The sequence below is a fragment of the Eleutherodactylus coqui genome, chromosome 1, assembly GCF_035609145.1.
Source record: "Eleutherodactylus coqui strain aEleCoq1 chromosome 1, aEleCoq1.hap1, whole genome shotgun sequence".
NCBI classification, from domain to species: domain Eukaryota; kingdom Metazoa; phylum Chordata; class Amphibia; order Anura; family Eleutherodactylidae; genus Eleutherodactylus; species Eleutherodactylus coqui.
Window position 1 is genome coordinate 86,770,043 of NC_089837.1, and position 25,267 is coordinate 86,795,309.

The 25,267-nt window shown below is 42.3% G+C and overlaps 1 protein-coding gene across 3 annotated transcripts in view; it reads right to left on the reverse strand.

Annotated features, from left to right (window-relative positions):
• Positions 1 to 25,267, reverse strand: part of LOC136621990 (ephrin type-A receptor 3-like) — a 236,008-nt gene that overhangs the window by 52,779 nt on the left and 157,962 nt on the right. For all 3 annotated transcript variants that reach the window (XM_066597927.1, XM_066597936.1, XM_066597918.1), the window contains 3 exons: positions 15,829 to 15,896; positions 8,991 to 9,116; positions 1,311 to 1,496 (listed from right to left, as the gene is read on the reverse strand). In XM_066597927.1, coding sequence (XP_066454024.1) covers positions 1,311 to 1,496; positions 8,991 to 9,116; positions 15,829 to 15,896 — 380 coding nt within the window. The remainder of the gene's footprint in view (positions 1 to 1,310; positions 1,497 to 8,990; positions 9,117 to 15,828; positions 15,897 to 25,267) is intronic.

Below are 25,267 nucleotides of genomic sequence, written 5' to 3' on the forward strand. Positions count from 1 at the left end.
ATTTCTATACAGCTTTAAGTAGTATACGTATTAAAGTGGTGATAAGACCAATTAGGAATGGGCACCCTCTCTACCCTCTCTCCAGGGTCCCTATGCAGAATTTCTTTTGAGACGTCCCTGAATCTAGTCAATGAGAGATCTCGAAAACTATAAACCTTGGAATTAAATCAAAGAACATTAGAAAGTTACAGAACTATTATACGATAATGCTCTAACTTTGCGGGGCACGAACTGTGGCAGTAGCAGAGACTAGCAACAATTAATTGGCACTTCACCCAGGACTACACAGGGAAGAAGACTCACTAGAGGGATGTTTGGGGACCGTCCTGGAGATATCTATTACGTGAATGTCTATACATGAGTTCTTGCAGCAGCCAACAATTATCCTTTAAACTGTCCTACAAGTATATCCTCACCAAGGGGCCTACACTTAATCTTATTGTCTTTTCTCTCATGGGGCAAACAGTTAAACCTGTCCTGTTTTATTTCTGGATTTCAGTCTGTAACCCTAGTGTCAATTGAATATTGATTTTTTAATATGTTTTCTAAGTACCTGGCTTTATGCCACAGCAGCGAAGTAGGTGAGGGGTGCAGTCTGATCAAAGCCACAGATCAGCGTAACCAGATTAACAAATCACTGCGGTTATGACAGCAATGGTCAGAGTCTACAGACATTAATCACAGCACTGATGTCTTTAAAGACACATTACACACTGGAGAGGGGAAGAAAGAAAGAAAATACATTCGCAGTGTAGCCAGCTGAACTGATTTTCTAACTTTTTCATTCTTAGGGCTGCTTCACACGGACGTACTTGTGCACCCAAATTTGCATGCGTAACCCATTGATATGAAATGCACACACAGATGTGCAATACCATGAAGAAAAAAAAAACACATCTGGAACGCATTAGACCAAATAGCCTTATAAACCACGGTGTGTTCATGTGCTGCACGCAAATAAACATACCCTACTTGAACAAAAAATACAATAAAATGCACTGGTACCTATGCAAAAAAGCCTCATTCATAGTGCAAATACGTTGCACTGAGGCATGCACAAAATATGTGGGCATGAACATATTTCAGCTGAGCAAACATACAGCGTATTTGAGCATCTGAAATGCACTTACTCCCATATGGGCAAGCCCTTAACAGAGGGACTCTCATCTCATCGATGAGTCAGATCGAAGAGCGCCTCCAAGAGTGCCTTTGGCACAGGAGGATCAGTCATACTTCAATTTTACTGTGGTGGTTCTGCAAGAGAAGTGAACGTTTCATATTGATGGAAGTACGGTAAAATGATAACTTACACTTGGTGACCACTCCTTCTAGTCTTATAATGTTCGGATGATCAAATTGGCCCATGATGCTGGCTTCTCCTAGAAAGTCTCTCCTCTGCTTCTCAGCATACCCAACCTTTAGACTCTTGATAGCAACGCAAATCTCTCTTTTACTGGGTAGCTTCAAGCGTCCGCTGCACACTTCTCCAAACTCCCCTGTCAAGACGTGAAAAAAAGATCATCTCCAACAATCAATATAGGCTGATAGGCAATATAGGCTGTTATATAGCGTTACATATTCAAAAACATATTCAAGACCCAATGCATGTGATGCATACAGGCAAAGTATCTACCCAACCTTTGGCTTTACAAGTTTCCATGGACACATCTAGCCCAGTGGCCATGACATCTGCCAATGTTTTTCTGGTGCTGATGCCAGCTTATGTTTAGTTGCCTCCTCATAGGACAGTTTCACATGGGACAACTGTTGGGCGCTTAACTGTTTGGCAGCCGTCCCAGCAATTATTGCTCTTGTGCTTTCACAGGACAAGGAACAGACTGGAGATCTCTTCCAGCCACCTACCTCCATTCGAGGTAAAGCGGGCAGTCATTCATAGATGAACGACTGCCGGTTTACACAGGCTGACAGTCACTTAATTTTTAAATGAGCTGAAAACCAAGCAACTCCAAGAAGTGAGTAATTTATCCCTCACTTGCCCTTCCAGGTCCTCTGCTTACATGGGAGAAAACTCGTCCCTAATTACTCTTTTGAATGATTACTTGGGTGACTGTTGGCCCATGTAGAAGGACCCTTTGACCTCATTGACATTACTTGGGTGACTGTTGGCCCATGTAGAAGGACCATTTGACCTCATTCACATGAGTGTATGCAATTGTAGTCAATGAAAAATGCATCACTTTCAGTATATGTGTGTTTTAGTGTGTTTTTTTATGTCCGTGTTGCCTCTGTATTCTCAGAATTTTTCACGCATGCAAAAATAACAGAAGAAGGTCCAGTTGATGTCACTTTTTTATACTGTCATGCAGGTAACAATCACTTTCACTGTCTTTTAGGCTCTGGTAGACTTTTTAAGGTTGATTTTGGTCTGTGATGCTGACCACAATTGGACATGCTGTATCTTTATTTAGACAAGTGAAAAAACCCACATCTAAATATACCAATATAATTTAATAGGCCTGTATACATTCAGTAAAAAAGACAGACTGAACACAGATGTCCGTGTGAATGAGGCCTTGGAGAAACATGATCAAAATGACATTTTCGAGTATTTTTTTATATTGCATTTCTTTTTTCGCCTTGTAGTGTGTGGAATGCAAGAAGGTATGTAGCTATACACGCGATTAGTAGTCACAAGCCGTAAATTCCATAAACTATCGCATCCAGCAAATAAATGTCAGGGTAATTCCAGTAGGACACAGTAATGTGATTTATAGATTCTCTACGCTTGCCAATACCTGTAAAACCTGCCTGACTACAGGGTGCCTGCACTGATAAGGGCGTCCCCATTCCACAATGATTGAACCATACTTATTACAAGATGCAAAGTGCATTGTCCAACACATATACCCCTCTGGAGACAGACAACAGAGGGTTCATTAGGGAAAAAATGAGGTTAAGGCAAACAGATTTGGCCTGATGGTAGACAAAGAATTTGTCCTGATATCGGCATTCAGATACTAAAATGTGTTTGAAGTGTCTAACATCAGGCCAGATGTGTCTGCCTTAATATATTATTCTGCCTTTTTTCCCTTGATAAATCCTTGATTTTCTATCTCCCGAGAAGGAAACATGGTGGAAAAATGCTTCTTAGCACCTTATGGCTTAATAGGTAATTATTAGGGTTCAGTAATCATGGAGCAGGAGGCACCTCTATCAGGGCGAGCACTCCGTAGTCAGGAAGGTATTGCATGATGTAGGGGCGAGTATAGGGACTCTTTAAGTCATTGATGTCTTATTGGAATTACCTTGGCATTTATTTGCTAGAGCCATTACTTTATGGATCTTGTGACTATTAATCATGGTTGTGGCTGAACTCCTGCTTCCATTATTTACTTCTGTCCAGTTATCATGATATGTATCTGTATAACATTTTTGTTTTCAGCATTCTTTGTCTGGAATTTTAATGAGCAGTATATTTAATAAAGGTATCTATTAATCAGGATATAAAAAAGAGAGTTTTTTTGCAGTAATTTTTTTCCCTATGAGTGGTATCTTTTTTTGGCCATGATTACCTTACAATGCAAAAAGAACAATGCAAGCAGTTGATCTAGGTGGTTCTGACGATTAGCCCACTCAAGGCAGACATTATAAATTGTCATGATTTTTTAAAGCTAAGCCCCTAAATCTCTGCACCAGAAGACCCCCCCCCCCCCCAAAAAAAAATGTATGTAACTATGTACATATGATAGTCATCATAAGTCAAATTATCATATGTTATATAATGAAAAATACAGCACCACATTACCAGGGAAAATCTTTTTCTATGCACCATCTTATACTAAGAACTGTATCAATGTCATCTCTTTAAGTGGAATTTTTTCATTAACCTTGGGTTAATATACTGTAGATAACACGAATCTTGATATGTCCTCCAAGATAATCAACCCCCGTAGTCTGCTAGGCAAACACTTCAAATGTTGAAGCAAACAGCCGGCACACCGGGCAACCGTTTTTCTTAATGCGCAAACAATGTTTTTTCTGATCACACAAGTCATACTCTATAAGTTCTGCAAAATGTGTATTTTCTTCTCTTTTCTTAAAATCATGTGCACTGATAGTATACAGAGTTGTCTACGCCGGAGCGCGGTTCAAGAGGCCAAGTTTCATGCTTTTAGCTTTCCTACAGTATGTGGAATTTAGAATCTGAACCATTCAAATGTTATTAAGGAGCTTTTAGTATCAAAGTCACGGAGTTGGGACTTGTGCTTTTCCCACTTCAATGAGAAGAAACATCTTGGTAGTGAATGGGTAATGGACGGAGCAGCATTAATCAGGACTGTACTCTCTACAAAGGTACTTAAGATCCTTCTATGGAAAGGAGAAACTAATGTGATTGGGGATGTTGCTGATCAAAAGCCCACTCTGAGGAGTGATGATGTGGAGGAGAAAGCTTCTAAACTAGAGGATCTATAATGGAAAAAGGGGATTTAGAGATCAAAAAATTCTGTGTGTTAAAATACTATTAAGGATTAAAAGAGTATATGGGCAGATTATAAAATAGACAGATAGGTAGATATTAGATAGAGAGAGAGAGAGAGAGAGATGAGATAGATAGATATGAGATAGATAGACATATATATATATATATATATATATATATATATAGAGAGAGAGAGAGAGAGAGAGAGAGAGAGAGAGAGAGAGAGAGAGAGAGAGAGAGAGAGAGAGATGAGATAGATAGATAGATATGAGATAGATAGACATATATATATATATATATATATATAGAGAGAGAGAGAGAGAGAGAGAGAGAGAGAGATAGATAGATAGATAGATAGATAGATAGATATTAGATAGATAAAGATAGATAGATATGAGATAGCTAGAAATTAGATAGATAGATAGTTAGATGTTTGATAGATATTAGATAGATATGAGATTGATAGACAGATATATAGATATGAGATAGATAGATATTAGATAAATAGATATGAGATAGAGAGATAGATATGAGATAGATAGATAGATAGATAGATAGATAGATAGAAGGATAGATAGATATGAGATAGATAGATAGATAGATAGATAGATAGATAGATAGATAGATAGATAGATAGATAGAGAACCCTTTGGAACTCCTGGATTTTGGTATTGATTATTACTACAATGTAGTGAGGTTGTTATCTAAGTCACAATTTAAGATAAACATAATAAAACTAGACTAATAACAAAAATGTTGGTAGGCTGGGTTCACACTTGGCGTATTCCCGTCGGAAATCTCGCGGTTTGGCCGCAGCAAAAACAGCTAGATTTCCGCCGGGAGAGCCGCCGCGGTTTCAGCCGCGGCGGCTTTGAAGCGGCCCAGCCGCATGCTTTTCCGTTGCGGCCGGCTCTCCCATAGAGGAGAGCGCGGCCGTGACATAAATAAACAAAAAAACGAAAGTAAACAGACATGCTGCTTCTTTTGAAACCGCGGCTGCGGCGGCCGCAGCCGCGGTTTCAACCGAATTTACCGCAGCGGATTAGCCATCCTGTGTGGACGAGATTTCTGAGAAACCTCGTCCACATGGCTGGCTAATCCCGAGATTAGCGGCCGCGGGCGGTTTTGCCGCGGGCGGATCTGCTGCGGCAGAACCGCGGCAAATCCGCCCTGTGTGAACCTAGGCGTACTGTTTCTGACTTTTATTGAGCACATTGAGTAAACATCTACAGTAAAGGGCCATTTAGACACAACGATTATTGCTCAAGATTCACTCAAAGCTATCTTTTGAGCGATCATCGTTCCGTGTAAACGCGCGCCCATCATGCATTATTTGTTACCTATTCGCTCATCGTTGTCTCTCAGTCTGCTTAAAAACCATCATTAGGCAGTTCGCATTTCGTTTGGTTTAACCCCTTAATGATATGGCCTATTTTGGGCTTTAGGACGCAATGATTTTTGGCGGATTTTGTTCTCCATTTATCAAAAGTCATAACTTTTTTATTTTTCCTTCGACGCGGCCAAATAAGGGCTTGTCTTTTGCGTGGCGAGCTGTAGTTTTTATCGGTGCCACTTTTGGGTACATTTGACTATATTGTAAAACTTTTATTATTTTTCTTAGATTTTCTTTTTTTTTTTTTTTTACAGCGTTAATCATGCAGCATAAATGACACAATCCATTTTTTCTGCGGGTCGGTACGTTTACAACGATACCACAATTCTTACATTTTTTTTAGGTTTTTCCACTTTTCTGCAATAAAAACCCTTTTTTTGGAAAAAAATTTTTTTCTAAATCGCTGCATTCAAAGTCCTGTAACTTTTTTATTTTTTGATGTACGGAGCTCTATAAGGGCTTATTATTTGCAAAACGAGCTGTACTTTTTATTGGTACCATTTTGGGGTACATGCGGCTTTTTTGATCACTTTTAGTGCGTTTTTAGGGAGGCAAAATGGTAAAAATTAGCATTTTGCCTCAGTTTTTTAGTGTTTTTTTTACGCTTTTTTCCGTGCACACTCAAAACATGTGCAACCTATTGTACGCATCGTGACAATACCAAATATGTGGGGTTTTAATTTTTTTAAACCTTTTTTTATGCTAATATGAGAAAAAGCATAAAAATAGGGTTTTTTCAAATCTTTTTTTTAAACATTTTTTTAATTCATTTTTTAAATCTTTATTTTATACAACTTGTGTCCCCCTGGGGGACTTTGACCACAGTAATGCCCATCGCTATGATAAGGCATGGCACGGCTACTGCCCTGCCATGCCTTATCGCTTATACAGCGATAATAGGCATTGGCAATACAGGACGCCAGTGTCTGGCGTCCTGTTGCCATGGTGACAGGCCAGGCTCTTGCGATAACATCGCGAGAGCCGGCCGGAGACACAGAGGGAGCGCGCTCCCTCTGTGAACTCTTTCCCTGCTGCGATCTACTTAGATCGCGGCAGGGAAGGGGTTAACAGCGGGGGGGGCGCATCTCCGATGACCCCCCGCTGTTGCAGCGGGACGCCGGCTATGACTGACAGCCGGCTCCCGCTGCGGGATAGCGCGGGATCATATGTGAAGTACCCCGCTCCCAGGACGTATGGCATTCGTTCAGCCTTTCAGCGATCTGAGGGGAGTATATTAATCATTTGGCCAGGCATACATTCAGCCGGCTAAAGTCAGAGCGATTGGCTGTCGGGAGTACAAGGCTTTGATTTTAACACGCCCACCACTGGCCATGTGACGTACACTGAAGTAGCAACCAAGACCATTGAAAAATTAATTTGCCATTTTAACCTCCCGTGCCAAGGTCTCGGGTTCACGGATTATTTTTATTGAGGCTCGTGCAGATTTTTGAGCTAGAGATTATTTACATTCCAATGACAAAAATATCATCGTTTGTACCGCCTAGTCTTTTTCATATAACTCTTTTGCAATTCCTTAACATATAATAAGCATCTTTTTTTACTTTTATATTAAAGACATGCACACGCCTTTATAACAAACTATCACTCAATTATCGATTAATTATTATTTAACGCAAATTCTGCACAACGATAATCTAACGACTGAAATGCCCGGCTGCTACGTCCACTTTCCTTAGGTTAAAACGTCCGTCTTTAAAAGCAAAACCATCGCTTCACTTTTGATCGTTATAACGAATTTTGAGTGATGATCATTGTCTCTAAATGGGCCTTAACCATTTCCAATCCTCTGTCTGACGTCTGAAGACATTCTGATTGAAGCCTGTAAAGCTCTGATGACGGAAGAAGGGTATTCTTACTGTATTTAACTGGCCACTCTGTTGTTGGGGGCCTCCCCAGCATGTCCCATACCGCAGTACTGGCTCTAGCCAGCAGATGGCGCCATTGTATAATGGCAGAAAGAGAAAGCCCCCAAGGAAAACCTGAATCCAAACTTGGATTGCAAAGGGTTAATGGGCAAAAAAGTAAGTGAACCAATGTGCTATTGAGTTCTCCAAGAGCTAATTGGCTAAATGTGTTTTAATTAAGGAGATTAGATTAGAAGTGCAGGCTTCACAGATGATTTGTCCATTAAATAAAGGCACACAAAGCCTATTGAAATATGTTTTTCTTTTTAAATATTGGTTAGTGTGAACCATGTCTCAATCTAAACAACTTCTAGAAATCTTAGATTGTATATCATTTTACATGGAAGGGCAGCAGTCTATGGATTCAAGCTGAAGAGACATTGGGTGCAAGCAAATTAACTAAGGGCATATTCATCATTTCATTCCAAGCATTCTCAGATCGTAAAAAAACATAGAGAGCAGTACTGTAGAACTGGCCAGTGACTACTTTCAGCTCTATTCCTCCCACTCCTCGCTGGAATGCAATGATTATTATGCCCTACAAAAAAAGTTTAAAAAAGATTTGTCTTTTGGGATGTCCAAGGTAGAGTCTTGACGTCAACCCTATCAAGATGCTGTGCACATGACCTGAAAACAGCTGTGCACAGAAGGCATCCCAGAAATATTGGTGAACTGAAACATATTTGTGGGGAAGAAAGATCTAAAATTCCTCCTCACATTGTGGAAGTCCTATTTGCAGCTGCAGGAAATGTTTGGTAGAGGAGGTGATTACTGCAAAATCGGGATCTAAAGGTTACCTTTTCTTCCTGTACTGCGGATAATTACTCAATATGCTCCATAAAAGACATGTATGGTACAACCGTTTGTGTGCTGTTAAGTTAGATTGTGGTTGTCTATAATTGTGACTTAGATAACAATCACTCCACGTTTTCCTAGTAATCAATGCAGAAATCCATGTAATTTCAAAGGGTTCACTTAGTTTTTTTCTTGAATCTGTAATACAGTATTTGATTTTCCATTGAAAATTGCAGTTGTTATTATCCTAGAATCTATTACAGCTCCAAGAAAAAAAAGTAAGTGAACCCTTTAAAATTATATGGATTTCTGCATTGATTACTAGGAAGATCTATATAGTACTCTAGATGCCATTTGCTAGGTGCTAAAATTGATGATCTAGAGTCTGCAACATTTTACCAGCTATCATAAGCTGTCACATAAGCCATGCACTTACCTGCACCTATCACCCGCTCTATACGGATACTGGAAACATCAATCTCTTTAGCAAAGTCCCGTACAGCCTGGTTGGGATCCTCATATGTGTGTGGGTGGATATAGGTTCTACTCCCAGGCAGCTTCACTAGCAACACAAAAACATATAGGTTAAACAAAACCTACCCACTCTTATTATATATAGGCAGTAGAACACCTGGGCAGTACCCTTACTTGAATACATTGTCGTGATCAGTAGATTGCAAAATATCTAGGAACAGGATTCTCTCTGTAATAACAATTTAACCTCAATATCTTGCAACATAAATTCATAAGACATCACAAACATTGTTAGATTGTCTTTAATTCGAGTTGATACTGAGGAGGGTTGGACAAATGGATAGACATTAGACGTGTTTAACGTCCTTCCACCGAAGTATCAGAGTCTGACCTCTTTCATCCAAACTGGGCATTAATGCAAGAAATCCAATTCTTATAAGAAGGGTGCTTATCCCACAACTGCTCGAACCCCGGCCTTATCTAACTGCACACATGAGCTTCATGCTCAGCAAGGGACAAGGAAGAAATAAATTCGGTTGGTTTAGGCCTCCAAATGTGGTCAGGTGTGGATCATGAAATATAATGGTCGTTCTTTGAGACCAAAACCGGTTCCGCTCTTGAGACTTTACACACGAGATGCACAGTATGGTGCTTGAAATGTTTTATCTGCCCCAGACAATTTCCAAAAAGGAAAAGGAAGAATTGATGTGCAGGTCTCTTCTAGAAAAGAGATAAGGTTTGCTTTTCTTCTAACTGTCACTTTGAGTTTGTTTAGAACCAAAGAATTTGTAGAAATGTGTAAAATGAAGGAAATGATACCAAGTTCAAAATAGTCTTTTCTCAATTTAAATTGTATTTCACACCCAAGTTTTTAAAAGGTAGGTTCCAACTATTCTGTAAAAAGCTATAAAAAACATAAAAGTAACAAACCAATACAAAACAATAAAATGTTGCAAACAACAATGTATTATAGTCAAAGGTCCCACTTGAACCTAATGAATATAAAATGATGACAATTTAATATATATACATATAACGTAGAGCTCAAAGGCTCGACTCAAATGAAGCAGACCAGAGAAAAGAAGAGGGACCTTTTTGGGCTCCCCAAAAGAGCTTGACCTCAAACTCTGCACCCCCTATAATCACAGCTCTGTTAGTACAAAATATAGCTGTAAAATCTTTATTGTTAGGTATATAGAAATATCTTGGCAGATACAATCGCAAAACCACACAAATGTGGAGAAAACCACACAATTACCATAATTCATGCATAGAGTTGAGTTTTTGTATGTTATAGTGATTCATAAATGGAGTATTATTCCTTGTAGAAGATATTTTTATATGGCCATTAATGAAGATTTCCTGAGACATTTGTATTATGATAATGTATCCCTGTGAACAACATATATTTAATTGATAGCTCTCGCTCACGACCTGAAGGTTTCGAGTTCAATCCCCGCTTGGTTCAGGTAGCCAGCCTTCCATCCTTCCGAGGTCGGTAAAATGAGTAACCAGCTTGGTGGGGGTAATAAATAAAAAATTACCTGTGGAATAAGTTGGCGCTATACAAATAACGAGATTTTTTTAATGTTTATTTTTAGATGTTTTTGTAGAACAGCTCAATTCTGCACCTTCATGCTGGGACCCAAAGAAAATCACAGCTTATATTATGCTTGCAAATAAGGAATAAAAAAGTAGACAAATGTAGATAGCATTAGGGGCATGTGACCTATGCAGTTGAGCAGGGTACATTACCTCTTATTATTGAAGGGCGCTTCATTTGTCCTGATAGCCTAAGCTGAAACCCTAATCCCATATTTGGTGTTAAAACCTTTGGAAAGGCACAAGGTTCAGCTGCATTCCCCATTTTATTGATTTTGAGGTGGTATTTTGGCTCTGTGTGACTCTAGTATTTGGGCGCTATATTACACATCCAAAGTCCCCCTGGACGAAGCTAAGGGAAAAACATGCACGTCGGGGCGCGGGTATTTCCAAATCCTCGGTCACATGGTAACACTTTATTATGTGGATGATATTGAACTTGGTTGCGCCTATTTTAGGTTGCTATAAGCATGATTTTCTTTAGGAACTTCATATATGTGTGACCTGAGGTGATGTATTTCTCTATGTATTGGTACTGCATTTCCTTCATATTTTGTTTTTTAAATGTTTTTTATTCAATTTTCAATAAATAATTTTTTTATGATAATTTCTGCAGTTCTGTCTTGGACATTGATTTTGGGATTGTCATATAAATATATAGGACTGACATTCTCGATGGGATAATAGCTGTCTTCATATAGGATTCATACATCAAAATTAGGTAAAGTCTTTTAAAGTAGTGCCAACTGCACCGACCAACTCAAAGAGGATCAGTCACATCCTCTAACAAGTGCAACGAGCTGCATAACTTTACAGCTATGTCCTCTGCTGTTTTAATTTTTGTTGTAGCCTCCTTCTTCCACCGCAATGGTTGTTGTTACTTTTGAAGCCCAATACTAGTCAATAGTCATGTAAACAGTGTCCACCAACCAGTATCACTCAAAGGTCACATCAGCCATTGACACTGGGTGGTGGAGACTGCTCATTTGACAATTAACTAGTATCAGGCTCCAAAATTAACAAGAGCCTTTGCAGGCAAACAACGTTGAGAGCTAGCAGAATAAGAAAAACAGCAGAAGAATCAGCACTGGTAGGGCTGTAAAGTTATGCAACCCATTCTAATTTCTGAAAATATGACAGGTCCACTTTAAAGGCTATGGAAACCTCTGTGCATGAAAAGTCAATACTCACATATCTAACTAAGTCCCTGCAGAAAAAATGATGCACGTATCTGTTTTTGCATTGAGTTTTCCTTCTCCTGCACTTAGAAAGCTTCATACTTGGTTTGAAGGCTCTTCTACATTTAATTAGTACTGATTAGCTGGCCTCTGCCATGAAAGCACACAAGGTTAGCTCCCCTACTCCTCTTTCAGAGGCTGTGTAGCATAACCACATCCACTCAATACTACACAGCTATCTCTTATCATCTCTTTGACCAGCTGCTGGTCTGTTTCCCCTCACTGAAAATACTAGTAGAACATTCACTCAGATTGAATTACAGCCCTCTGTAATAGTAGCTTTCTCTGCTCTGCTTTCTGTCCCCCTGATCTCCTCCACCATTCCCTAACACTGTCGTATATGCCTCTGTAATAGCTCAATAGAAAGAAAGTGAATGCCCATTCACAACAGGTAGGCAAGCTAAGGGAGGAGTCAGTCAGTTTACTCTGACAGAATTTACTAAGTTTTCAGTCCTCCAGCCTGCATTGTCTTGGAAAACAATACAAACATAGAAATCGAACAATCAGAATTTTTTTTTATGAAAGTCAATTACAAAAAGTCTTCATTTCCAAAAACACATTGATTAAAAAAAGTGCAAAGGTGTGCATAGCCTTTAAAGCCAGTCATGTCTGCACATATATACTGTAGTATGTCAGTGCTTTGCAGGAATGGGGTCCAACCAAGAATAACAATTGTAACAGCTGCATGAAGTATGTATGATATAATCATGAAGGTTTTTTCCTACACTCTAGAAACAATTGGATTTTTTTGTTACTTGAAGTCTTTCCTAATGTATGTGGGTCTGCTATATTGTGAGCCCAATATGGGACTTGGACTTAAGTAAATAATGACAACTCTCTGCACCACTGCAGAATATGTTATGTAAGCATCAGGAAATAAATACTAATTGTGTAATTGATATGGGATTCTCCAGTGCTTTCCTAACGGATATGGGAGCTGAGGTTATAGAGCAGGATATTGTGTCTCCTAGAGCATAGATATGGATAGGATAAACCGCTATACATAAGCATAATCTGCTATGCAATATATTTAGAAAAGTGATTACTGTGCACTATAATAAGTTTTTTAGGTGCATTTTAAAGTGTTGAAAAGACTTTTTTAAGTTGATGTATTTTCTTCCCGCCTCTGTACATATTTTACTACACCATTGCTTTGTTACTTTTGCTACTTTCTCATTACTAGTTCTTTCATTTCCGAAAAAAAAATTTAGATAAAAAATGAGGGAACATGATTTGGCATTTGTCACCGTCACAGCAGAAATAATCCCTTATCATTAATTATTCACAATGTGTTCACCATAAGTGATTTATAAATTCTTTGAAATTCTTATTTCCTACCTAATGAATATTCTCTTGCTTCTACAATGTTCCTGTAACTTGTCAGAAAGTTTCCACATAAATGTCTCTTAAGTTTTTATATCCCACTTCTTCATTTTCTTTTAAACCTGTCTCCCATTTATAAAGTACATCTATAATTAGTTGATGGCAATGTACTCCAGTTCGGTGCACCTTTCAAAAGCCCGTGTTATATGCTAATTTATTACCTGGCAATTGAATTGTCCAAGAGGCATCGCAAGTGCACTGCACATGGTGCCTCTTGGACAATCAGGACGAGATATGCCATAATTTGCATTCAGTGCAGGCTTTTAAAGAAAATCTCTTGTTTCAGGACAAAATTCTGTCCTGGGGCCGGAAGGTGGAGGGGTACACTATCCGACGTTATTCGATTATGGGGGTTCCCATTGCCATTTTTGGTTGCCCAATAAGGCCTCCTACATTTTCTAATTACACTATTCACTGCTCTGTAATTGGCCAACAGTGATCACATGAGCAGCACTGGCCATTGGTAGTCCTAACATTACCAATGAAATATGGACTATTAGTCTACAGATGGTGGTGGCTATCTTGGCCAACCAAAGACAGGATTCTGAACTGGCAGAACTGAACAATGGCCAACAAAATGAATTACAGGTAATGTACCTCCTCTACCCTCCAGACCCAGGACAGAAATTTGTCCCGAAAATGGAGGGTTGCTTTAAACAGCACCTCAAATGAGAGTCCTGCACACTTAGCAGGTGTAACAGTTACATAATAATATAGTTGACAAGGTTGAAAAATATCGCAGGTCCATCAAGTCCAACCTATAATCCCACCATGTTGGGAAGGCAAAAGTCCTATGTGATGGATACCAAATGCCCCTTGTAAGGTAAAAAAAAGTCCTTCATAATTCCAAATCTGGCAATATGGATAAATCCCTGGATTAACGTACCATCTTCATATGTCTAGTACTCATAAATTGGGATATTATTTCTTTCAAGAAAGGCCCCTCTTGGACTTGTACAATGAATGAGCCATCACAACTTTGTTTGGCCAAGAATTTTATAGTCTTACTGCTCTTACAGTAAAGAATCCTAGCCTATGACAATGATGAATCGTTCTTTCCTCCAGAGGTACAGAATACTCCTTGTCATCTTTATAAACTGAGGTGTAAAAAAGCACATTGCCATCAGCATCTTAAACATGTTCTGTACTTTGTCTCATTGTCACTGTTCCATCTCACTTAAAGAGGTTGTGCCACAATCAGCTTTTATTACCCATGCACGGAATAAGTCTTAAAAATCTTATTAGTGGAGGTTAAGGTGTCTCCGTCCTTCGTACTGTAAGCTCAGTACACCCCCCCCATAGTGAGGAGGAAATTGAATGGAGCAACGATCATGCATGCATGATGCTGCTTCATTCATTTCAATGGGGCTGACAGAGATAGTCAAGCACAAGCGATTGGCTATCTCCAGCAATCCCAATGAAGATGAATGGAGCAGCACTGAGTATGTGTAAGGCTGTTCCATTCAATCGGCTCACTGCAGGGGTGCAGTGAGGAGGTGAGGGGGGGGGGACACAACCCCTATTCGCGGGATCGATGGGGGTCTCAGTGGTCAGGGGGAAGTGAAGGAAGTAAAGTAGATACTGGTTCACAACGAAACAAGTTAAATATGAGGCTACAGTTGCCTTCCAACAATAAATCTGGGAAAAATAGATCTGTGATGCTTTCCATTATTGGATAACAATATGTATGGAGTTCTACACACAGTCCATACACATATAGTAGTGCAATAACAGACTACAGCAGTCCCAGCTTTGTGACCTTGTATTTTAATGTCATTCACAATTACTGTACAACATCAGAAACATACAGTTCATACAACAATATTTCGTATCCAAATGACTATTTTATAAATGGATCCAAACCAGAATGAGCAGTGGCATCAACATGTAATCAAAGCAAAAAGAACATACAGAAAAATACATTCATGGTCCCTGTATCCGATATTCCACATCAATATTTTATGTATATTCATAGAAATGTTTTTACAAATCCATAATGGTAATGGATACATTAGCTATGTACATATGAAAGTGTAGCCATACACATGAAGAATAAAAAAATGTACATTAAAAAATAAATTAATCGGGAAGACTTTCCACAAGCTGGTGATGTACAGACGTAGTAAACAATTCACTAGAGCACATGTGATAATACAACATGTTTAGATCACGCCTAGGAGCTACAGTACAGTATCTACAATGGTGGATGTCAAAAAATTCCAAGATTTTATACAGTTTATTGAACTTTGTCACGAAAGTCCACAGCACCGCCTCTATCCGTGGTAATGAGAGGAAAAAATATGCCTAATATTTTATTCGTAAACTCATTTTTATATAGCTCACAAGGAAAGCTCTCGACACGTAGCAAGTCCCAAAACATGGAAGAATTTGACCTAATGCATCATGGAACCTAACAGACTGTCCCAACATTACATCTCTACAGCACAATGGAGAGCACTGGCCAAGAGTCCTTACAGTCCTTGAATACAACACCCATTTGTAGTTATGAAACCTCCCACCAGAGGGAAGAGTATATCTAGAGTGACCAAGTGGAGTCAGTGAAGACCCAGCTCTTACCTCTTCCATGTTGGAAGTGCATCTTGTCTTCATCTGGGTCTTGCTTGGCTTTGATATAACCACAGTGCCTATGAAATACATAAAGATATACATATGTACATATTAAACCTTTTTAGCAATGCGTGCTTTTTCATGTATGCATTACAGAGACGATACTGAATTAGAAAAACATGGCTGCTTTTCTTCCAGAAACAATGCCACATCAGTGCACGGATTGTGTCTGGTATTAGATCTTAACTCTATTTGAAGCGAATAGAGCTAAACTGTCATACCATTTATTTCCTGTAGACAAGTCTGGCAGTGTTTTTTGAAGAATGCGGCCATGTTTTTCTAATCCTGTAAAACCCTTTAAGTTTTTCTTTCATTGGTCCAAAACTGCTGGCATTTGCAAAATAGATTTTGGCTCTATGTACAAGGTAAATAGTGATAAACCAATTAGAGCTATGGCTGGAGAATTGTGATAAGTAAACGTTTCAAAAGTCCAATTCAGCCGGTTAGCCGAGTTTGGTCAAAAAGTTTGGTTTCATCTAAATAACTTCAGATCAAATCAAAATTCACCAATACCTCTAAAAATGATGTATAACACTGTAGAAAAAGGAAGTAGGAGGAGAAGAAAGAGGAAGGAAGGAACACAGTTAGAAGATGATGAAGAAGAAGATGAGAAGAATAATAAGAAGTAGAAGAAAGAAGACTAAAAGAAGCCATTTTATTTCTAGTGGACTCGGGTTGAAACGAATTGCCCGAGGTTTGGGTTCACGCCGAACTAAATTTTTAGCAGAATTCAACCTGAAACAGAGTCTAATTATGTTGGTTCACTTAATACTACTGAAGATCATAGCCAGAAGTAAGAAACATATGTGTAAAAACCCATAAAGAGTTTATATGTGGCTACAGGGATTATGGGGGACTTAGTCATTAAGGACCTATCCTTAAGACAAGTCATCAAAATCAGATAAGTGGGGATCCAACTCTGGACACCTGTGACAATCAGCTATTTAAAACAGCTGCAGTGTTCGAGCGAGGGTTATGGCCTCTACATTGTATACTGAACACAGCTCGATAGATTGTGCAGCAGTGTCCCTGGTATTGCACCTCAATCCTATTCATTTGAATGGTCTGTAGAAAGGCCATGTGACCAATGGATGTGATGTTACCAGCTGAGTAAAAGGTTGTAGCACACAAGCACCACAGCCCCTTCAAACAGTTGATTGTTGGAGGTGCTGGAAGACTCCAGCCTCATGCCCAGCCCCGGCACCTCAGTCCTTCTTCCCTCTGCCTTTACCCAGCTGCCCCCTAACCCTGAGAGTAGTATTGGACCTTACCCTTTGAGTACAATGTCTGCACTTGAAGAAGAAGTGGAGGCTACTATTGCTTGTCCCCTGGAGCATCAGGTCGGGAATACTATGGTGCCACCTTACCATTCACTGTGACCTTCCTCAGATCCACAGACAGCTTTGCTTCCTGGATCTTCCTATACACTTCTGCTACCAGAGTAATGATACTACCCTCTCTCACTCTCAAACAGCCATATTGCTTCTCCCATCTTGTAAATTGATGGAGCTCTTGCCAAACTCAGGACTCTAAGTGCCCACATCCAGTCCATGCTCACTAAAGAGGAGATGAAGCTATACATTTCATGCTTAGAGACCCATTATATATTATATAGATTGGAGTTCTGAAGAAAGTTATCTCACTGCTCTGGCTGACCAAGTTGATTCCCAGGATGTTACATCATCCACTCATTCATACCAGCTGCAATACCTAGTGGATCTGCTGGATGAGATGAAGAATAAGGGTAGGCGGAACAATATCCGAACCAACAGCTGGGAGAGACTTTGCACTTCGTGTTGAATAGAGGTACCTGGAGATACACCATTGGAGCCGAACCGTGCCCATCGCTCTCTGGGCTCCAGATCCACAGATCCTAAGCCCCCAGTGACATAATTTGTATGATCCATCAACACCAAATTAAAGAGTCCATCATGCACAAAGTACACAAAAGGTGTACAGTTCTCTACCACAGCAAGCCTATCAAATTGTTGTCTGATCTATCCCAGCTCACATTTCAAAAAGACGTGCCTTGTTGGAAGAACTTCAACAGTGGAACATTCTCTACTCTTGGCGATTTCCCTTCCATTAAAAAATTAATCACAAGAGCAGACTTTTGTTGCATTGCCACCCTGGGACTGGCCAGTCTCCCACCTTGCCCCCATAGACAGCCGTGTAGGAGAGGACGAGGCAAGACTGTAAGAAGAAGAGAGCAAGATGATATTAGCCCTCCTTTGGCCTGAGTTCATCTATGTGTCGTTGCTTCTGTATTGTCACTGCTGTTTATGTGTACTTGTTTGGATCCAGGACAATGACCTATTATCCAATACTTTGTCTTTATTCACCTCCTAGACCTGTCCTCCTTTAGTACATTAAATTCTCTGACTTACTCTGTCCCCCCCCCCCCCCCTCCTCCAAGTTGAGCTGGTGACTGAGGTTCCCTCTGCATAACATATCACAGAATTTTTTTGACAGTCTGACCTACTTTTGGACATTACCTATATCCATGCTAAATTTTCATCAATTACCCTTAATACTCCAAGTTTCTTCATATGCTTGACAAAGGGCCTTGAGCCCAAAACGTTGCAAGTTGTGTACTTAGTAGGGAACATGGTGATGGAGCCTGTTCTGCAATGTATCAGGGGATGCATACTTGGCTTCTTTTTCTGTGAGTTACATTCCGGATAGGCTTATATTTACGAGACCTCTCTGCTTCTACCACGGGACACCTATGCTACTGGGTTGGGGTCCTTGAGCATAGCTCATCTTTCTTAAGGCAACATATGACCAACGTCCTTCCTTATTTCTTTTTCTCCTCCACTTTTTTTTGCCAGTTCTCTCCCAGTGGCTCCATTGAAATGGTGTACTCTCAGTGCCCGAGGCTGGAATGTATGGCTTGAGAAAGGTGCGGTGTTGTGCACCGAAACGCGTTGCCACAATAAAGTCTTTACTCCACTGTACACCTGGAAGCCCGTGTACTTTGATATCTGTGGATGAGACTCATAGGAGGGGGCTCCTGCATGTCATATCCCCCTCCTTTTCAAGTAAGTGTCAGTTTACTATCATCGGTGTGGGATTTGCACACTTTCTTTGGAATTTTGGTTATTCTCTCCACGTGAGCGCAGACTTTTTTTCTGATATTGTGCTATTCTTTATCTGGGGGAGTACTGATTTTCAGAACCCCCCAGCTTTTCTCTGCAGCTCTCCTTCTTGCATCAAGAGGATTGGAGTGAAGATGGAGAATGAATAGGGTTTCATTCATACTGATCCCCATCTACTGCTGTCCTTGTTTCATATCATTTCCCTGAGGCACTCTCTACATTTATTTTTTCTTCTGGTCTAATGTGAACATCTGGACTGTTCAAATAAATCTTATGTGCATTTAAAAAAAACCCTCAGTGTGACCTGTCCAACTGTTTACTTCTGATACGGATAGAGTCTGTAATGGCAGGACTCTGGGACACTGCACCAAGTCTGACCTGCACGAGGGAGTGCTACCAGTTCTAATGCGACAATGCGGCGTGCTGGGTGGGCTTTCTTCTCGGACACACGTGCAATACTTATAGACTCGTACTTCAACGTTCCAGATAAAAATCACAGAGGTGAGAGAAAAAATGTACAAAGACATAACTCACACGACATTGCAAGGCAGGCTCAATCACCATGTTCCCTGATAGCATGCAGAGAGCCAAATTGCACTATGAGGGAGCAATTGAGGTGTCACGCCAGTGTGACGCACTGTGGTGATACAAGGCAATCCACTGCTTTGCCAATATGGGTTATAATCCTGTATAGTGTGGCACACTTATCTATGGCTGACATTTTTGGTATTGGTTCACATGTGCAGACTATTTTGTCTGCTGTCACCCCTTCCCCAATTTGGTTTAAGGTGTGTGGCTGCACTTTCGTCTGCACAAAACAATTGCTCCCTCATAGTGCAATATGTCTCTCTGCATCCTAGTAGGGAACATGGTGATGGAGCCTGCCCTGCAATGTATCAGGGGATGCATACTTGGCTTCTTTTTCTGTGTGTTACATTCCGGATTGGCTTATATTTACGAGACCTCTCTGCTTCTACCACGGGACACCTGTGCTGCTGGGTTGGGGTCCTTGAGCATAGCTCATCTTTCTTAAGGCAACATATGGCCAACGTCCTTCCTTATTTCTTTTTCTCCTTCACTTTTTCTGCCAGTTCTCTTCCAGTGGCTCAATTGAATTGGTGTACTCTCAGTGCCCGAGGCTTTAATACCCCACAGAAATGCAACCACATCTTCTACCAGTTACATATATGCAGTTATATATATCACGGGTAGAGATGAGCGAGCACCAAAATGCTCGGGTGCTCGTTGCTCGAGTCGAACTTTCCGCGATGCTCGAGGGTTCGTTTCGAGTAACGAACCCCATTGAAGTCAATGGGCGACTCGAGCATTTTTGTATATCGCCGATGCTCGCTAAGGTTTTCATTTGTGAAAATCTGGGAAATTCAAGAAAGTGATGGGAACGACACAGAAACGGATAGGGCAGGCGAAGGGCTACATGTTGGGCTGCATCTCAAGTTCCCAGGTCCCACTATTAAGCCACAATAGCGGCAAGAGTGCCGCCCCCCCAACAATTTTTACTTCTGAAAAACCCTTATTAGCAAGGCATACCTTAGCTAAGCACCACACTACCTCCAACAAAGCACAATCACAGCCTGCATGACACTCCGCTGCCACTTCTCCTGGGTTACATGCTGCCCAACCCCCCCGCACGACCCAGTGTCCACAGCGCACACCAAAGTGTCCCTGCGCAGCCTTCAGCTGCCCTCATGCCACACGCTGGTCTCATAGCCACACCACCCTCATGTCTATTTATAAGTGCGTCTGCCATGAGGAGGAACCGCAGGCACACACTGCAGAGGGTTGGCAGGGCCAGGCAGCGACCCTCTTTAAAAGGGGCGGGGCGATAGCCCACAATGCTGTACAGAAGCAATGAGAACTCCAATCCTGTGCCACCTCCGTCAGGAGCTGCAAACGTGGGCATAGCAATGGGGAATCCATGTGCCACACAGTATTCATTCTGTCAAGGTGTCGCATAGCTCAATCCACACTGCAAGGGGAAAGCCGTCAGCGATTTGCCCCCTACCCAAGTCAGTCAGTGCCTTTGTGCCAGACAGGTCAAACACCGCAATGGGAACTAAGTTTGCACCAACAGCATAGGTGGGTCCTAGGAAACCCAAGACATGAACAAAAAAATTGATCTGAGCGGCCAAACATGGCAGACTTGCACCGCGCCCACGGCATAGGCCTTGGCCCACAGATTCAGCAATCCTAGGCTGGAAGCGGACTTTCACTGCACCCAGGACATAGGCCTCTGCACAAACCCTCAGCAATCGCGGGCCTACAGTGGACTCCAATGCTAGTGTAGCTGTGCACGTCTCATTAGCGCTGTATTGCTCCTGTAGTTTGTCCCAATGCAGTGCCCCGGATAGTAGAGCTAATGTCAGATTAAATACAGCTGGGCTTTGGCCTACACTGCATGCCCCAGTCAGACTGGGGTTCTTTATAAGTAGACACAGGCAGGTACAACTCCGTGTGTACCGACAGCATGGGTGGGTCCCAGGAAGCCACAGGCGTTACATAAATAAATCCCATTGCATTGCCCAGCACAGCTGAGGTAACGTCAGATTAAATACAGGTGGGCTTCGGCCCATACTGCATGCCCCAGTCTGACCGGGGTTTTTAATACATAGACACAGGCAGGTACAAATCCCTAATGTGAAGTCTGTGTGGACCCAAAGCATGGGTGGCTCCCTGGAACCCACCGGTGCTACATAAATGTATCCCATTGCAGTGCCCTGCTCAGCAGAGCTAACATCAGATACAATACAGGTGGGCTTCGGCCCACAGTGCATGCCCCAGTCAGACTGGTAATATGTACCTTAACAGTAACCGCGTTGGTGGGAATGTGGTGGCGACTGCGGACCTAGTAGTGCGGTTTTAGCATGGCGGTGTACTTGCGCTTGCGCTCAAACAGTTGCGCTAGCGATGGCTGGACGCTGCGCTGAGAGACATTGCTGGATGGGGCCGAGGACAGCGGAGGTGAGCGTGTGGGTGCAGGCCGGGAGACGGTCGTGCCTGTGTCCTGAGAGGGGGGTTGGATCTCAGTGGCAGGTTGGGGCACAGGGGGAGAGGCAGTGGTGCAAACCGGAGGGGGTGAACGGCCTTCGTCCCACCTTGTGGGGTTCTTGGCCATCATATGCCTGCGCCTGCGCATGCTGGTGGTGGTGGTGAGGCTGGTGGTGGTGGCTCACCGGCTGATCTTGGTGCAACAAACCTTGCACACCACAGTTCGTCGGTCGTCTGCACTCTCAGTGAAAAATCGCCACACCTTTGAGCACCTCGGCCTCTGCAGGGTGGCATGGCGCGAGGGGGCGCTTTGGGAAACAGTTGGTGGATTATTCGGTCTGGCCCTGCCTCTACCCCTGGCCACCCCACTGCCTCTTGCAACCTGTCCTGCGGCTGCAATTGCCTCCCCCTCTGAAGACCGCTCCTCAATTGGCTTATCACACCAGGTGGGGTCAGTCACCTCATTGTCCAGCGGCTCTTACTCCGAATCCTCTGTGCGCTCCTCCCTGGGACTTACTGCCCTTACTACTACCTCACTGATAGACAACTGTGTCTCATCGTCTTCGTCCTCCTCACCCACTGAAGGCTCTTGAGACAGTTGCCGGAAGTCCCCAGCCTCATCCCCCGGACCCCGGGAACTTTCCAAAGGTTGGGCATCGGTCACGAAAAACTCCTCCAGTGGGAGAGGAACCATTGCTGCCCAATCTGGGCAGGGGCCCGAGAACAGTTCCTGGGAGTCTGCCTGCTCCTCAGAATGTGTCATTTTCATGGAGTGAGGAGGCTGGGAGGAAGGAGGAGCAGCAGCCAGAGGATTCAGAGTTGCAGCTGTGGACGGCGTAGAAGACTGGGTGGTCGATAGATTGCTGGATGCACTTTCTGCCATCCACGACAGGACCTGCTCACATCACTCAGTTTCTAATAAAGGTCTACCGCGTGGACCCATTAATTGTGAGATGAATCTGGGGACCCCAGAAACTTGCCTCTCTCCTAATCCCGCAGCAGTCGGCTGCGATACACCTGGACCAGGAGCTCGGCCTGTGCCCACACCCTGACTTGGGCCTGCGCGTCCTCGCCCGCGTCCACGTCCTCTAGGCCTACCCCTACCCCTCAGCATGGTGTATTACGAGTAGAGCAGAAACAGAACGCTGTAATTAAATGTGCCGCTTATTGGCCTGTGGCTGGAGGCTGATTTCAATTACGGAACGCACAGCAGAGCCAGGAAACAATTATGCGCAAGCCTGTAGTGAGAACTAGGTGCGTATGACTGAGCTGCTGCAATTCCCAGCGCAAAACCAGTGAAGTGGACAAAGCCCAGTGGTAGGCCTTAAGTATTTTGCCTCAATTTTTTAAAATGGTGAGGTGAAAAACCAGAGACACCGCATGCAGCGGATATAATGTGTACTGTTTCCCTGTGGCCAGATGACGGCGGTCATGTAACGGGCGCAGCAGAGCCAGGAAACAATTATGCGCAAGCCTGCTGTAACGCTTAGCTGGGTATTAATTAGCTACTACTACCCCCAGCAGACACCGTATGCAGCGTATATTATGTATACTGTTTCCCTCTGGCAGGATGAGGGCGGTCATGTAACGGGCACAACAGAGCCAGGAAACAATTATGCGCAAGCCTGCTGTAACGCTTAGCTGGGTATTAATTAGCAACTACTACCCCCAGCAGACACGCAGTAAACTGAAGACAGTCACAGGCAGCCCAAATATAGTATTTTTCCCCAAGTTTTTTTAAAAAGCCCACTGCCTATATAGCCAGTATACCTCTTTCCCTGTACCACTGTCCCTGCCGCACCAGTACTGCCCCTATACTGAGTAAAATGACTGCAGACTGAGGACGCTATGTTCTGCACGCCCGATATACAAAAAAAAAAAAGTGCAACACTGCTAAAAGCAGCCTCAACAGTACTGCACACGGTCAGATGTGGCTTAAAGAAGGACTGTTGGGGTTCTTGAAGACGAATATAACACCTAACACTCTCCCTATAGCAGCTACAGCTAGACAGCACTTTCCCTGATCTCTGTCACCATGCATCTGTGCCGAGCCGCGGGCGGGGCAGATTTAAATACTCGGGTGTCATCTGATCTCCCCAGCCACTCACTGCAGGGGGGTGGGATAGGGCTGGAACATCACAGGAGGAATTGTAATGCCTTCCCTGTGCTTCTATTGGCCAGAAAAGCGCGCTAATTGCTCAGGGAAGAAAATGTAATGGAGTCGAGCACCGCGTGGTGCTTGTCTCGAGTAACGAGCATCTCGAACACCCTAATACTCGAACGAGTATCAAGCTCGGACGAGTACGCTTGCTCATCTCTAATCACGGGCCCACATTGTTTTCTTACAGGAAACCCATTTCTGGACTGGGCACACTCCCACCATTCTAGACAGATACCACAACACCTGTTCTATAGCACAAGCTCCTTCACAAAATCAAAGGTGCTTCCATTGTATTCCACAAAGTGTTACAACACGAGGTCATGGACACCTTTTCTGACTCTGGGGCCAGATTTGTTTTTGTCAAGGTGAGACTTTAGAATTTTCCTTTTTCTCTAGCTAACTGGTATTTCCCGAACAGGAATCCTGTGTAGATTTGAAAGCGACTGTTGCATTAACTTAATAGTTTTACGGAGTGGACCATCGTTAGATTGTTTGACCCCTCAACAGTAATCCCCATCTACACAGTTGAAATTTCTTCTAGATACATTACACCAACTTTGGTGGATGTGTGGCAGATTTCATACCCCTGGGACAGAGACTTTTCTTACTTCTCCCCTGTATATAAGACATATTATTGCAAAGACTTCTTTCTGTTAAGCCACCACGCCTTGTCTTGTCGCCTCTACTCTGATGTAGGGTGCATCCTGTGGTCCGACCATACCCCTTTATTTCCCTGACTGGACCTCCCAAATACTCCAGTGAAACCGTCTGTTCTCTGGAAATTAGGCACTGTATTGCAGAATTCCTCACAACTCATGCCACCGACACTACCCTCCTCCTCACGCAAAGGGAAGCCCTCAAGTGCATGCTCTAGAGTACTTTAATCAAGGACGGCTCACATCTTAAGAAAGAAAATGCCATCAAAATATTTTCTATTCTTAATACTATTAAATCCCTCAAAGCGACGCATAAAACTTCTGGCTCTTCAGCCATTTACAATGAACTTCTTAATGCTAGAAAAGAGCTGTGTTCCATCTTAGAACAAAAATATTTGAGGTATAGAGACCAAGACAAGAAATATTTTTATGAGCATTGTTTTAGCTCATTATCTTTATGTATGGAA